Genomic DNA, 15,874 nt, shown 5'->3' with positions numbered 1-15,874 from the left:
ATACCACCTGATGGAACTACAGAGAAGCCATAGAGGAAGATAGTGCAGATTTTTTATCTTTATTGGATTAGCATTCTGATAGATTTAGAAGTCAAGTCAATGTATTACCAAGGCTCTGGGAGAATCCTTTAAGATAACTCAGGAAGACTTCACTGAAGATTCATTGGCTAGATTTGTTTCTTAGTTTTAGACACATTTTTCATTTTTAAACTTGATTTGGAAATATGTGTTGGAAAGAGTTTTTTTGTTTTTTGTTTTCCTTCCTCTAGATTTTGCTTTTCCTGAGATGTTGGCTGAAAAAAACTGGCTTAGACTTTTCTTTGGTGAATATTTTTTCTGAAAGGTAACAATTATATATTATATCAGGAGTTGTGATTTTATTCAAGATGTTTGTTTTCTATCATTTATGCTCCTTTTAAAGAAATTTTTTCATTTACAAAATACATAATAAAAAGGCCTGTAGGATTTTAGACTGTTGTGACTGGAAGAGGCCTTGAGGATAACCTAGATGAGTGTTTTTCAAATTGGTCTCAAATCAACACAATAAGAAGTATTTTCACATCATTACCCAATAAACACATACAGCACACCAAGAGACAGGTATATAAAACAGAAACAGAAATTTTATTAAATGATACTTAACTACATTTGAGGATCTCTGTATGAGATCTTCTTTCTCTTTCTATTTATTCTTTGTCTTCTCTTCCCTCCTCTTCTTTTCTCATTGTGGTAGTTTGAAGGTGTTATGTACCCCAGAAATGGCCATGTGCCTGTGGGTGCACACCTACTGTGGGTGGGGCCTTCTGACAAGATTATTTCAATTGCGATGTGACCCACCTCATTCAGTGTGGGTCTTGGTCCTCCTGCTGGGATCCTTTATATTAGGATAAAGGCCACAAAGAAGCTACGGTTCATGAAGAGAACTTCAGAGAAGTTGAGGAAGGAAGGCCCTGAGGCCAGAGGCTAAATGTGACAAAACCCAGGAGAGAAGGACCAGCAGACATTACCATGTACATTGCATGTGGCAGAGGAGCCCCAGATACCGTCAGCTTGTCTTCAGAGAAGTTATCATGCTGTTGATGCTTTAATCTGGACGTTTTCACAGCCATAGAACTGTAAACTTGTAAGTTAGTAAATCCTCATTGTTAAAAGCCAGTCCATTTCTGGCATATTGCATTGCGATAGCTTTAATGTACAAAAACAATCACCATCCTCTTCTATGGCCCTCTTCTCTTTTTTCTCTCTTCACACTCTCTGTCTTTGTATTCTGTTTCACTCTCCTTTGTTTCCTTCTTTCTCTGTCTCTCTCATCATTTCTCTCTCAACTCTCTTCACTCACTATTATCTTTCTCCCTCTTTTTTCTTTCATTTTCTTTACTCTTTACTTCTACACTCTTCTCCTTGCCCCGCCCCCCTTCTCTTTCTTTTTATCTCATCTCTTTTTCCTTCTTCCTTATTTTATTACATTTTTGAAAATGCTAGTGCTGGTCCACTAATTGGTCCCACTACAAATTTGAAAAACACTGACCCAGATCAAGTCCCTCATTTTGCACTTAAGGAAACTGAGATTGATAGAAATGAAAACACTTGATCAAGAGCAAATATTATGTCTTAGATACATCTAGTTATAGACACATTTAGGTTTAGGATGTAGGACTTTAAAGATTTTCAAAGAAACCAAAATAATATTGCAGGTCATCGCTTTTTTAAATAACATAGTGAGTATAGCTTATTAAACTTCTGAACCTGTCTCCTTGTTTTGAAGAGTACAAATTATAGCTGGTTGAAATTATAAGCAATATTGTATGGGTGAAATTTGGAAATTCCCTCAGCTTTCTAATTTCATATATTTTCTGTCCATTAGAAAGTTATGATTTTTTTTCCAAGTAAGGAACAATTATTATAGTTATGCATAAAAAAAAGGACTTGAATACTCCACTATATACAATTACACAGAATCCTTGCATTATATTTAGGACATGGAGGAAACAGGAGAAGTTATTAATTTACTTTCATACTGCTAGGAAAAAGTCTGTGGGTGAAGAGAATAACCAGGCAGAGTTTGACCAAATATCCCTATGTTTAGCCCCTTGCCAAGGGTTAGTATGTGTGAATGCCAGAGAAACATGCTAAGGGCAAGGGCAAGTGAGAAAGTGAAAAATTTGAAAGTTATTTTTCCAGTAAGTACTGTGAAGTGCCAGGTACTATGATATGCCAAGGGACAGAAAGAAAGAAGAATGGGAAAAATTAATATCATCAATGCTATGTGGTAGAGAGTTGATTTGTCTACCAGTATCAGAGCATTATTGCTGATAAATCAGCTTTTATCTTGGGGAGAGATTTGTGATGCCAACAAAGGAGCTCAGCACTTTATTTTCCCCTTTTCTTCCTTTGTTTCTTTAGGAACTCATTCTATTTTTGCCTTTTTCAGAGTCAACTTTGCATGTGTTTTTTTGTTTTGTTTTGTTTTTGGTAATTTAGTTTCCATCAATATCCTTTATTGTTTCTGAAAGGTGCATCACATTTCAAGTGGAATTTTTGCGATAATGGAATAAATTTGATAATATTTGGATTGAGAGGAATAACTTCTAGATCCTACTAGCTACTGAAATGATTGTTTTATATATAATATTTTTATAATATACATGTTATAAATAACAGTTCCATTGTCAAATTACAATGAGCATAGTCCTCCCAAGATCTGGGAATAAAGAGAAAAGAAAATAATGTTGCACCAATGGTGTGCTGGAGCTGACTCATACTGGCTTACAAGACCAGTTACATGCATTTTCCCAATTCCATTGTCCAGTGACTTCATCTTGGTAAAATGAAATTAGCCATGATCTGAACGCTCCATGGGAATTAGCAAGTGCTCTAAATCACTGTTTTTATTTTACTTATTTGTTTTTGCATTAACTTATTTGAGAGCTGATTTACCAGTATATTATTGAGTGTGATAAATGGCAAAAATATTATAAAGCAAAACATTCAAAACTTTGAATAACTGATCTTAATCTAAAAGTATTGGATGCTAGTCAATCAGCATCGTTGGTTTTGGATCAAGAGTTTATAACTTGCAGTTTTGCCGAGAATTTGGAGTTAACTGAAAAATTAAAAGGAAGCACAACTCGTAGATTTTTTTTTTTACTAATTTAGAAATATTTTAAAGTATTTTATAATCAATAATAATAATATTTTGGGCTCACTGTGATACTTTTATAGACTTCAGGAAAGAAGGACAAGAAGGAGTCTGAACAGAATCTAAATAAGAAAATGAAACACTTTACAATTAATATTTATCCTCACTGTATAATTTCATTTCAACCATTATTATATTTTCTGTGTTATTTGATAAGTTTGTGAACTATACTATTTCAATATAAATGAATTTTTTTACCTTTATGTTAAAAGTAACTACTTTAACTTCTATTCCTGTTAAATAATTTACTATACTTAGTATAATGCCGTTTACTTGTATTTAAGAGATGCCTTTATGGCAGACACCCAGATTCCTCTGTCTGAAGAACTTGCTGCCCAGCCACAGGAGTAGGGTATACAGACAGCTGTGAGGTGTCAGCACCTTCAAAGTTTTCCTCAGCTGCAGAAATCTGCTTAGTCCCATGTCACATCTTCCTTAGGGACCCTCCATTTGACTGAAGGGTGTGGGATATGGAGATTGAGCCTATTAAACTTGATACTGGACACTTCAGAACTTCTTGCTGAATTGGCAGATTTTTTCCCCAATATTATAGTTCAACTTCTTCTTCTGGCCAATGCTGTTTCTCCCCACTTCCTTTCACAAATACTGATCCCTAGTGTTCTAGTTTGCTAGCTGCCAGAATGCAACAACCAGAGACAGATTGGCTTTTTTTTTTTTTTAATATAGAACACTTCACGAATTTGCATGTCATCCTTGTACAGGGGCCATGTTAATCTTCTCTGTATCATTCCAATTTTAGTATATGTGTGTAGGAGCCAAGGGTTAAAACAAGACCTGCAGAACTTGTTGAGAGCAGCTGGCATCAAATTGGTGGCAAGAAATTGAGGAAACAGTTATTTGCTTAATGGAGAACAGTCTGGGGGAGAGAGAGAATGTTTCTTTTGTCTTAGCCCCAGGTTCTTTGTGGTCATCTTAAGTAAGTGCTCTGTATTCTCACCAGATGCATGTGTACTCTTTGTCACGTGAACCCTGCAGGAACCAGTTAAGAATAAAGTTGTCTGATGTCTCTGGTCTGTTATCGCTGAGCTTCAGACCCCCTGAACCCATCTGTGTCTGTCTTTCATTCTGTCTATCATTCTTTCTTTCATTCTTTCTTTCTCATCATTCCTTAATATACTTCGTGCTCCATTTCATAGGAAGCAATGTTTGGTGCACAACATGGAGCTCGAAGAAGACTCCAAAACAATGTTAAGGAACCAAGGAAAAGTTTCCATTAGAGGGAAGTGTGTCCAGCCAATAGAAGAGGACTCGAGTCATATTGGTAAGTAAGCATTTTCTTGGAGCATCAGGGTAATGGGTAATCACAATGGGCGGCTGGAGGAGTGTGTTAGTGTGTTGAAAACATTGTTAGAAGCTACTAGCGTCTCTGTTACATCTGAATTATTAAGCTTATTTGATCTCATTCAAAAACATTGTCATTGGTTTCACCCTGAGTGTCATAATGTTCTAAATTTAAAACAATGGCGTTTGGTTATGAAGACTCTTCAGAGGGCTTATCAAAAAGGGGAGACTGTTCCATTATCAGCATGGACATTGTGTCATCAAATAACTTCAGCCTTAGATCCCTTACAGTCAGAAAGTGAAGATGGGGAAGCTGAGAATTTTTCCCAAAAAAACATGACTGCGACAGTGGATATAGATGAAAAGGGAATGAAACTTAGAGAGAAGGTAGGGGATTTGCTCTTGTCATTGCAGATGATGGAACCTTGGTTTGGATTTCCTTGAAGAGAATAAAACCCAGACATGTCGACCTGGATGAAAATAACTAAATGGGTAATGTATATTATAGGACATATAACTTTAATTGCTGAAGGACAGGGACATTTTTATACTTATTGGGTTTATATTCCTAACCTGCCTCTGCTGTGGGCCCTAACATGGGCCAATCCAACTTTGCCAAAATATTTGAATGCTAGTTTAGGATTCCCAGGTCCAGTAGATTCTAGGCTTCCAAAAATTCTTAGGAAGAAGAAAAATGGTGTCAAATTTAACTCTTCAATTTTTAGAAAGACCCATATGCATAACTCTAAGGAAACAAATGATACTTGCCTGTTAGATGGGAAAGAAAGTTGGAATGGATGGTAGTTATGTCATATGGATCGAACAGTTATTATAGTTAATGATTCCTATGGAATTGTAAGAGATGTGGCCCCTGTGGGGTCTCCCATCTCTAACTTGAGGATAACTGAGATTATATGGACAGGCAAGCTAAATCAGAGTTTAATACTTAGAGGATGATTTGCGCCAAATTTTTGGGATGATAAATACATTATTCAGAGAAATTTATGGAAAATTTTCCTAGGACTGGGACCAATTTATATAGCAAATTCTAGTAACTATAACTTCCCTTTAAATAGCAACCATAAACACTATATGCATATAAGAAATCAAACTTTTGAATTGTGAGAATTATTTTCTATTCACTTGTATCCAAGCGTTTATGTTTCAGGAAAATGAGACGATAGTAGCAGCAAGGAGAAGAGGTATTTAGCTGCTGGTACAGATGTCAAGACCCTGGCAATCCTCTCCAGAAACACAAGTCTTGATCCACTTGGTAAAAAGAATATCTGAAAAGGACTAAGAGGCTAATTGGACTCATTATTATAGCTGTCATTGGAATCATTGGAATTATCACAGTGGTTGCAGTCATTGGAACTGCATTGTTAGGTTTGGGGCTGTTTATACTGTTTCTCTTCCTCCTCAGCTGTGTTTAACAACCAATAATCAAAGTAAGAAAGCTTGACTGGTAGCCAATGATGGGTAATATCCTTCCTTCAGAGCTTAAGGGCAACCTAAGACAGGCACAGTCACTAATCAAAGCTGCGCTAACCATGTGATTCTTGCAAACCTCTTGGCTCCCTCCCGAATCAAAGTCAGAGAGCTTGACTGGTGGCCAATGACAGGTAAGACCCTTCCTTCAGAGCTTAAGGGCAACCTAAGACAGGCACAGTCACTTTGGCTAATAAAATTTAAAAAGGGGGGGAAATGTAGGAGCCAAGGGTTAAAACAAGACCTGCAGAATTTGTTGGGAGCAGCTGGCATCAAAGTGGCGGCAAGAAATTGAGGAGACAGTTATTTGCTTAATGGAGAACAGTCTGGGGGAGAGAGAGAATGTTTCTTTTGACTTAGCCCCAGGTTCTTTGTGGTCACCTTAAGTAAGCACTCTGTATTCTCACCAGGTACATGCGTACTCTTTGTCACGTGAACCCTGCAGTATATAAGCAGGAACCAGTTAAGAATAAAGTTGTCTGATGTCTCTGGTCTGTTATCGCTGAGTTTCAGACCCCCTAAACCCATCTGTGTCCATCTTTCATTCTGTCTTTCATTCTGTCTTTCATTCCGTCTTTCAATATCCTTCAAGCTCTGTTTCATAGGAAGCAACATATGTGCTGCCGAAGCAAGTACTGGATTGGCTTTTCATAACAGGGGATTTATTTCATCAGTTCTTCAGAGGAAAGGCAGCTAACTTTCGACTGAGGTTCTTTCTTACATGGGAAGGCATAGGGTGATCTCTGCTGACCTTCTCTCCAGGCCTCTGGGTTCCAACAACTTTCCGCAGGGTGATTTCTTTCTGCCTCTTCAAAGGCCTGGGCTGAGCTGCGAGTACTGAGATGGGGGAAGCTGAGCTGCTTGGGCTGTGCTACGTTGAGATCTCTCACTTAAGCACCAGCCAATTAAATCAAGCATCATTCATTGCAGAAGGCTCTCCTCCTAGCCGACTGCAGATGTAATCAGCAACAGATGAGGTTCATGTATCATTGGCCCATGTCCATAGCAACAGAACTAGGCATGTTCACCTGGCCAAGTTGACACCTGAACCTAACTACCACATGTAGTAAACATTTTACTCTCCAAATGTTGTTCAGTGTTTGTCTTTAGACAATCCAACCTACAACAGACCTGTACATATACATTTGCCTCATGCCAAAGCAATTTTATCATGTCTTTTCACTGCCATTGAGCCTTGCATTTCTGGTATGTTAGCCCTCTTTCATAGTTTCCCCTGTGGCTTTGACTATAGCAGAAGTTGATAGAAAAGCTGCTTTAGAGATTTTTCTCTGTGTTTCAGGACATATCCCCCACTGTATGCACATTTGGTATGAAGTTTCACATATCTCAATACTCTGTCACATTAAATAGAATTTTATAGGTACAATTAGACATCTTAGAAATCTGATTGTTCTGTAAGCCTATAAAAGTCAACTGAAGGGAAACTATTTTAATAGTAAATGGATATATTACAGACTTTATGAATTTTAAATTTAAATCAAAATTCTACTTGGTTGAAATTGAAAAGACATCAATATTGTTTGCATCATTAATTGTAAGGTTTAACTGAAAACAGAAGATATCATTTTAAATCTTATGTTACTCAGAATACCGCATTGAGATAGTTACCTTCTTTCTACGATCAGTTCACAAGTTCACATCTCCTAAATTTCTCTATGAAATTACCTTGTGATACTATAAGGTGAAAAATAAAAAATTAAAAGGATAAATAAAGTATTTACCTCTTTAATGAACATGAATTCCTTCATATAACTCTTTTGGAGAGTTGTATGAAAATGTTAAGAATATAGATGGAGAAGATAAGAAATATGATAAACAGTAATATTTACCCTAAAGTTTTGAATCTCTAATGTGCTGAGCTGCTTGGGCTGTGCTACTTTGAGATCTCTCACTTAAGCACCAGCCATTAAATCAAACATCGTTCACTTCCCTTATTAGAAGTGATTTTCATCTGAATTAGAGTAGTGGATAGAACCAGATTTAGTCACTGTTAAAACCCCGCAGTAATCTTTGATAGAAATTAGTGTTAGATAATTTTCTCTTTCAGCACTAATAACATAATTTGATCAAAGCATTCTCTTAAAGATGTAGACATGTTTTTAGATAGATATGTTTTGGTAGATATGATTCAGGTATAACGTGAGCTTCTGGGGATTATGTGCATTATTTTCCTCCTATAGCAGATAGGCTACATATTTTATACTTTTTAAAATGAAAATAATAAAATAACTTGCTGCCAAATGATGGTGAGCATAATTTTCCCACATTAAGAATCTTATTCTTACCTATTACCTATTCTCTGATTTAAATGCAATTCATAGAAATCTAGCTCAGAGGATTTACCTCCTTCTCCCTTCTTTTCTGTTTTCACACTCTAACAATAAGATCAGAAAAAGCACAGCGTGAGAGTAATTTGTATAAACTTGAAAGTTTGGGTGGCTTGAAAGTGCAGATTCCCATCAAAGGGTTAGTTGCAAATGGAAAAAAAGTTGCAAATTGGAATGTGTTTACTTTACTTTATTTAATTACTTGTTTACAATTTAAGAAAAATAAATTAATATGAAGCTTAACTTAAGAAATAATTCTTTAAAAATAGGGGGTGGCAAATATTCAGAAATACATTTTCAAAGTCTAGCTTTAATATTTATTTGGGATTTTTTAAAGATAAAACATTTAATCTTTGTGAGCTTGCTCTGTAAACAGATAATAACATGTGCACAAACACACACACACACACACACACACACACACACACAGACACCTCTACCTGTAGTCCCAATCTCATAGGACTATTCTGGGAATTGACAGGGTTAACATGCAGACAAGTACTTTAACAACTGTAAATTGCTAAAGAGTACAGTGTTCGTAAAAATGATGGAAGGCTTATAGAGAGAAAAATAATTTTAAATCAATACCCACATCAAATCCATCAGGACCTTTTTCTGAGAACTCCAAATGAACACCAAGAAAAGCAGCAAGCATATAAGAACACATTCTTCACTCCTGGCAGCCTCACTTGTTGGCCCCAGTACCGTGTATCAACCCACATACACAGACGTATACATTTTGTCATCATATGCCCTGCCAAAAAGATGAAGAAATGAAGAAACACTACATTTCTCATATTGTTATTTATACGTAAATTACAATTGAGATAAAGGTAAATTAGAACTCAGGAGATGTGTGAAAGGAAATAACTGATGAGATTAATTTTGCTTTTGTTGTCTGTTTGATGCATTTTGACACCAAAGAAAGACACATTGTTTTGAACCAGAGCAAGCCTCTGCCTAATGGTTGTACTCTATGAAAGCCACAAGTATAACGTATACATAGTAAACATGGAGTATGGTACTGTTTGGAGATATTGGCTTCAAGAAGGAAGAGAAATTGGAAAGGACGATTCATTCAACAATTATCTGTTAAATAATTTGGACACCATCCTAGGAGTGAGGATATAAAGAGAAAAGACAATTTACTTGTCTTTGGGATCACACAGTCTAGTAAATGATGACAGGATAGGTGCTAAGTGCTGATGACCACAGAAAGGTTGTGAAAGACCTCTAATCCCAATTGATACATCCAGAGAAGTTTCCTTAAAGAAGTGACAGTTGATTTGCATCTGCATTTTGAAGTGGGAATAGGAATGAACCAGGATGGGACGTTTCCAGGCAGAGGAAAGTTTCTGTACAAAGATTCACGTGGATGAAAGAACATTACATGTTTTGGAACTGCATATGTATTTATTCGTCCATAAGGCTGGAATATAGTGCACCATGAAGGTATGGCAAAATGAGCTGGACTGTTAACTGTGTGCCAGATCCTTAACAACCTTGTATGACCAATAAAGAGCAATCGTCTAAATATTTAATCAGGGGAATGAGATGATAGTTGCAGTTCAGAGGCAAAGGATTTGAATAGACTCTTCTCTAAAGAAAATGTACAAATACTCATTAAGCACATGGAATGATGTTCAAAATCATTAGTTATTAGGGAAATGCAAATAAAACCAAATGAGATGCCATTTCACATGCCCTAGAATGGCTAGAATTAAAAAGAAAGCATACCTGTGTTAGATAGGTTGGGAAGAAATTGAAACCCTGATATGTTGCTAGAAAAAATATGAAATAATGCAGTCACTTTGGAGGACAGTATGACAGATCTTCAAAACTGAAATGTGGAGTTAAAAATTCTACCTCTGATTTACTCAATAAAAAGAATAAAAACATGTTCATAAAACATGTATGGTATTATTCATAGTAACATTATTCATAATAGCCAAAAAGTAGGAATAGGATATTTGTCTATTAGCAAAGGAATGAATAAAAAGTATTGTATGACATCAAAAAAGCATTCAATCAATCAATAAAAGAAAATGCAATATAAAGATATGATACAGTGCAGATGAACTTTGCGACCAAAATGATAAATGAAAGGTACTAAAGGTAAAAGACATACTATAGGTTTCTGTTTATTTGTAATGAATAAACAAGCAGATCTATAGAAATGATAAGCAGATTAGTTATTATTTAGGGCTGGAGGAGAAATAGAGAATGATACCTAATGGGGACCTTTGGAAGTGAAAACATTCTAAACTTAGATTATGGTGATGATTGCACAACTCTGTAAATAATGTAAAAACCATTTGTTTTTACATTTTTGATACAAGACATTTATGGTATATGAATTGTACTTCAACAAAGCTGTTACAAAATTGGAGGCATAAAATAAGACTTTGTCAGATATATAAAAGCTGGTATCTTTCTTTCCTATGAGAACAGCAAATAAGCACTAAATGAAGATCTTCAGGCTGAAAAAAGAAATCATCAAATGAAAATTGAAGTGTACTAAAAGGAAATGTAAAATAATACATTTATATTTTTCAACTTATTTAAAACATTGAATTTAAATAAAACCAATATAAATTTAATATAGGATTTATAAAATATTTAGAAGTAAAACGCGTGTCATAATAATGCTAATTCTGGTAGGTGGTAACTGAAAACACACTGTTGTAGTGTTCTTACGTAACACTGGAAGGGTTATATTACTATTTCCTACAATTCTAATGCTCATTCAGGATAGACTGAGAGTTGTAATATGCTATTTTTCCCTGATTTTAGAAAATTCTCTAAAACCTAAAATAAAAACGATACACCTCAGAAGCAACAGAGGAGACAAACATGGTTTATTAATAAATGATGAAAGTTATAACAGATAAATAGAAAACTAATAAGACTGTAGATTCAGAGCCACTATGCCATTAGTTACATTATATAAGAATAATCATTCTAATTAAAAGGTAGACATTCTGAAATGGATGGAGAAGGGATAAACAATATCGAATTACATGTTTTACAAGACTATCATGTGGCATATAAAGAGTCAGTGAAGAGTTGTGGTTCCAAATAAGATGGAATAAGATACTTCATCCTGTCTCTCCTACAAAGAGGGAGAAATCTTGGAACCAAAATCTTGGAGAAGATGTATTAGGAGGCTATTTAAAGATGTTAAAAATCAATTGGTAGCAGGCAGATTAGGGAAAAATACAAAAATTCAAAATTCTATAGAGCCATCAGTGAGTCAACTTTTTTTGCTTTCTTCCATTATCCACTAGCCCAAAGCAGGTAGAAACCCATAAGTGAGCACTGGCATAGAAGAGAGAATTTCATGGAGCGTTCTAGCTTTGTCTAGCAGGACAGGGTTCTCCTTACACTTAGAGAAAATTTAGAAGCTCTCTCTTTTATTTTCCTTTATTATTTTATACCCCAGACCCTAATAATCCAATGGCAACCCTCTTGAGGGCGACAACAAGAACCTGAGAGAGTTGAACCTCTGACAAATGACAGATAACCTTCCTCTCCATTCAGTGAACCTAAAATTCTACGATGGTTGGGACAACTTATCTTGCTTTTTTGCCACTCTCTTCGAGTCCTGCCTCTTTGGCCCACAATTATAGTCATAATTGTGAAAATGTGTGGCAGCATTGATAAACTAGAGCCTTGGATCTTTGGCGAGGTCCATAAAGGAACTGTAAAGAACCAGAGAGATCTCATAGAGAAGTGTGCTAGGAAAAATGAACCCATAAAGTTGACTATGAGCTTCCAGGCTGAGTTGCACCTGTGTGTATCTGATCCTAATTAACATATGACAAACATTGAAAACTGAAAAAATGGATGAACTGACACTCAGGACCCAAACCAACAGTCAGTGGGGAATAGGTAGAATAGAACAGAATAGCAAAGCAAAGGCTGGACCCAAATGGTCTTCCAATGTAATAAACAAATTATCCAGGATAAATCCAGAATCGTGGAACAAATGAAAAATTACAAAACTCTCAAGTAAAATGCGAATATAAAATCAACAGGACCATGATTACTTTGAGAAAGAAAGGCATGTATTTTAGAATTTATTTATTTATTCATGAGCTTTTTTTTTTTTTTTGGTTTGTTTTTTGTTTTTTTGCATGGGCAGGCACTGGGGAGCAAACCCGGGTCTCCAGCATGGCAGGTGAGAAATCTGCCTGCTGAGTCACTGTGACCCAAAAATCTGCCATTTATATATAGTTTCCCTCAAAATATAGTTCTGTGTTCTCTTCAGTTTGATTGCCTTATAAAGCCCATATTGTAATAAGGCTCTTGTGGATGTACTATGCATTTCCTTTAAAAATTTTTTTTTGTGGTATCATATATGCATTTCAAAATTTCCCATTTGAATCATGTTCAAGTGTACAATACAGTCATATTAATTACATGTAGAATATTTTGCAACCATTGTCACTATTCATTAATGAAAACTTTTCATCACCCCAAACAGAAACTCTGTATCCATTAAGCAGTAATTCCCCACCTACTCTCCCAGCCAATGATAATCTGTAATCCAATTTATGTGTCTGGATTTTGCATATTCTAGGTTTTTCATATGAGTAGATTTATGCAATATTTGTCTGTTTTTTTTAAGGGAGATTCAACAAGATCTCATTCAAAATCCTAGCAGGATTTCTGTAGACATCTGCAAGCTGATGTGAAAATGTATATTTAAAAGCAAAGATGCCAGCACAACAAAAACAATTCTGAAAAAATGAGTTTGGAAGACACAAATTGGAGCCCTACTTAAATACTGGGCTAGGACAGTAAAAATACATGAAGAATCTATAGTATCTTTCAGTGCCACAAAGGAAAGAATTACTTAAAAAATAAAACAATGTATGTATGTAAAAATGACACAGGAGTCAAATGAAAGAGATCTCCATGGTCAAAATTAGAGTAATTTGAAGAATAATACAACTAAAGTAATATTAGATAATAGTTAAATGTATAAAATAAACATATAAGAGTCTGTACAGATATAAATAAATAATTGAATGAATAAATAAATGTGAGAGAGAAGAGACAAATCTTCTTTAGTGTTAAATTGCAAATAATTTATGTAGCTGTACTCTCCTCCAAGAGATGGAGTTTAATGCCCCCTTTCCCTGATTGTGATCTTGACTTAGTGATTTGCTTCCCTTAGAAGAAAAGAGAATATAAAAAAAATAAAGAAGAAGAAGAAAGAAAAGATAGAGTAACTCTAGAGTGAAAATTCCTGACAAATACTATATTTATTAGGTGACTGAAATAAGCAGAACAAGTACTAAGTCAAGTTAATAGCCTGTACCCTCGGTTATGTGATAAGAAGGGCAACTTACTTCCATGGTGTTCTTATCATCCTTACCTGACACTTATAACCCCAGAAGAGCCATGAGCTAAACATCAGAGCAACCCAATTTGAGGGACATCTTATAAATAACTTATCACTATCAAAAACTCTAAAGGTCATGGAAAACAAGGAAGGACTGAATTATTGTCAAAGACCAGAGGAGACTAAGGAGATATAGTTGCCTAAATGCAATTTGACCTGGATGTGATCCAGGAAAAGTAAATGTCCATTACTGGAAATAATAGTGAAATCTGAATAAAGTCTGAAATTCAGTAATATACAAATGATATTAATTCAATGATATAAATAGGGCAAACTTGAAGAGGATTATATGAGGACTCTCTGAACTATCATTGTGGCTCTTTTTTTGGGTGGATGGCCCGGGAATCACACCCAGGTCTCCCACATGGAAAACGAGCATTCTATAACTGAACCACCTGTGCACCCTCATTGTGGCTTTTCTGCATATATAAAACTATCCTAAAATTATAAACATACATACTAAAAATTGTCGAGGATGCAATCCAAAATTACTTTGGTTGAAGAACCACAACATTCTTAATCCAAATGGGAGAAAATAATAAACAGATGCAAACTCCAAGATCAAACAGATGTTGGTATTATCTGATAAAGACTTTAAAATGACTATTATAAAACCATCCAAATAATCAATCACAAACACTGTTGAAATAAATGGAAAAAGTAAAAACTTTAGGAAAGATAAATAGAAGGTACTAAAGAGAATGAAATGGAAATTTTAGAAAAAAAAATACAATACCAAACCAGAAAGAAAAACTCTCAGGTAAAAATCAAAAGAATTGAGTCAGCAGAGGAAAAAAACATAAACTTAAAGATAGATCTATATAAAATAACCAGTGTGAACAAAAGAGAGAAAAACATGAAAAAAAAAAGATACATGTTCAGCATCTAAACATAGCATCATATAGAATGGTGGACTCCAAACTAATGAAAGAACAAAAGGTCAAAATTAAAGCAATGAAGTTAGTAAAAGGGGAATAATTGTGATGTGTGGGTATTCTGGTTTTCTAGCTGCCGGAAAGCAATATATCAGAAACGGAATGGCTTTTAAAAAGGGGAATTTAATAAGTTACAAGTTTATAGTTCTAAGGCCATGAAAATGTCCCAATTAAAACAAGTTTATAGAAATGTCCAATCTAAGGCATCCAGGGAAAGGTAACTTGGGTCAAGAAGGCTAATGATAGATGCTGAACATCTATTTTTTTTTTTTCATGTTTTTCTCTCTTTTGTTCACACTGGCTATTTTATATAGATCTATCTTTAAGTTTATGTAAACTAATCAAGACTAGAAAGGGTGGAGACATGTCTTCATTTAATCAAGTTTCATACACACAATTGATTGAGTCACATCTCCATGGAGATAACCTCATCAAGTTTCCAACCTATAGTACTGAATAGGGATTTGAAGAAACCATTGCTCCTACAAGATTGATTACGATTAAAACATGGCTTTTCTAGGGTACATAAATCCTTTCAAACTGGTACAGTGGGGAAAAAAGAGTTTCCAAAAGCACAAAATATGTTGCAAGTTTTGAAAACTTTTAATCAAATTTAAGGATTTCTGTAGAACTAAAGATACCATAGACACAAGTAAGAGATGGACGATTGATTGGTTTCAGACATATTTGAAATGTCTATGACTGGTAAAATTGAGGTAAGAATATGCAAGAAACATCTGCAAATCAGCAAGAAAATGTAGGCTCACCAAGAGAAAGCTGACAACCAATTTAAAGAAAAAAATACAAAAGACTGCAACATACACATATCAATAGATGTTTTAAAATCTTTAGTAAGGTGGGAAGTACACAGGGACCAAAACAATACATAAAACAATGAAATTAGATCAGAAAAAATACCTTGAAAGCAAAAAAGTGGCAAGGATTTAAAGAAATAAAAAAGTATGATCATTTATGCACATTTCAAAGAATAATGGACAGATTCAGCCATAATGGAGAGCAGTCCAGTAGCTCACTGACTGTGAAGAACTGAACACACATGAGCATGTGGGTTTGCTATGAGCACGTGGGTTTGTTAAGAGCACATATTAACATGGGGAGAAGAAGCATACATGATTTGATGAATGGAAATTGTGCCACAGTAAGATCATACGAAGGAAAGGGGATAAGAGAA

General features: G+C 35.1%; 1 protein-coding gene and 1 non-coding gene across 15 annotated transcripts in view; one reads left to right on the top strand and one right to left on the bottom strand.

Annotated features, from left to right (window-relative positions):
* Nucleotides 1-15,874, top strand: part of LOC143644587 (olfactory receptor 52P1-like) — a 44,085-nt gene that overhangs the window by 19,348 nt on the left and 8,863 nt on the right. For 5 of the 14 annotated variants that reach the window (XR_013156763.1, XM_077113779.1, XM_077113781.1 and 2 more), the window contains one exon: nt 4,357-4,481. Coding sequence is in view for 2 of the 14 variants with exons in the window: in XM_077113783.1 (XP_076969898.1) it covers nt 4,357-4,481 (125 nt within the window). In the remaining 12 variants the exon portion in view is untranslated. Of the gene's footprint in view, nt 1-269; nt 344-4,356; nt 13,274-15,874 lie in introns of those variants that run through there. The other 9 variants (XR_013156768.1, XR_013156766.1, XR_013156770.1 and 6 more) reach the window with 9 other exon arrangements.
* Nucleotides 3,877-3,979, bottom strand: LOC143645352 (U6 spliceosomal RNA). Its single transcript, XR_013157073.1, has one exon. It is a non-coding gene; the product is annotated as a U6 spliceosomal RNA (small nuclear RNA).

This window comes from Tamandua tetradactyla, chromosome 8, assembly GCF_023851605.1.
Source record: "Tamandua tetradactyla isolate mTamTet1 chromosome 8, mTamTet1.pri, whole genome shotgun sequence".
NCBI lineage: Eukaryota > Metazoa > Chordata > Mammalia > Pilosa > Myrmecophagidae > Tamandua > Tamandua tetradactyla.
Note: the sequence above shows the minus strand (reverse complement) of the source record. Positions and strands in the feature narration are given on the sequence as shown.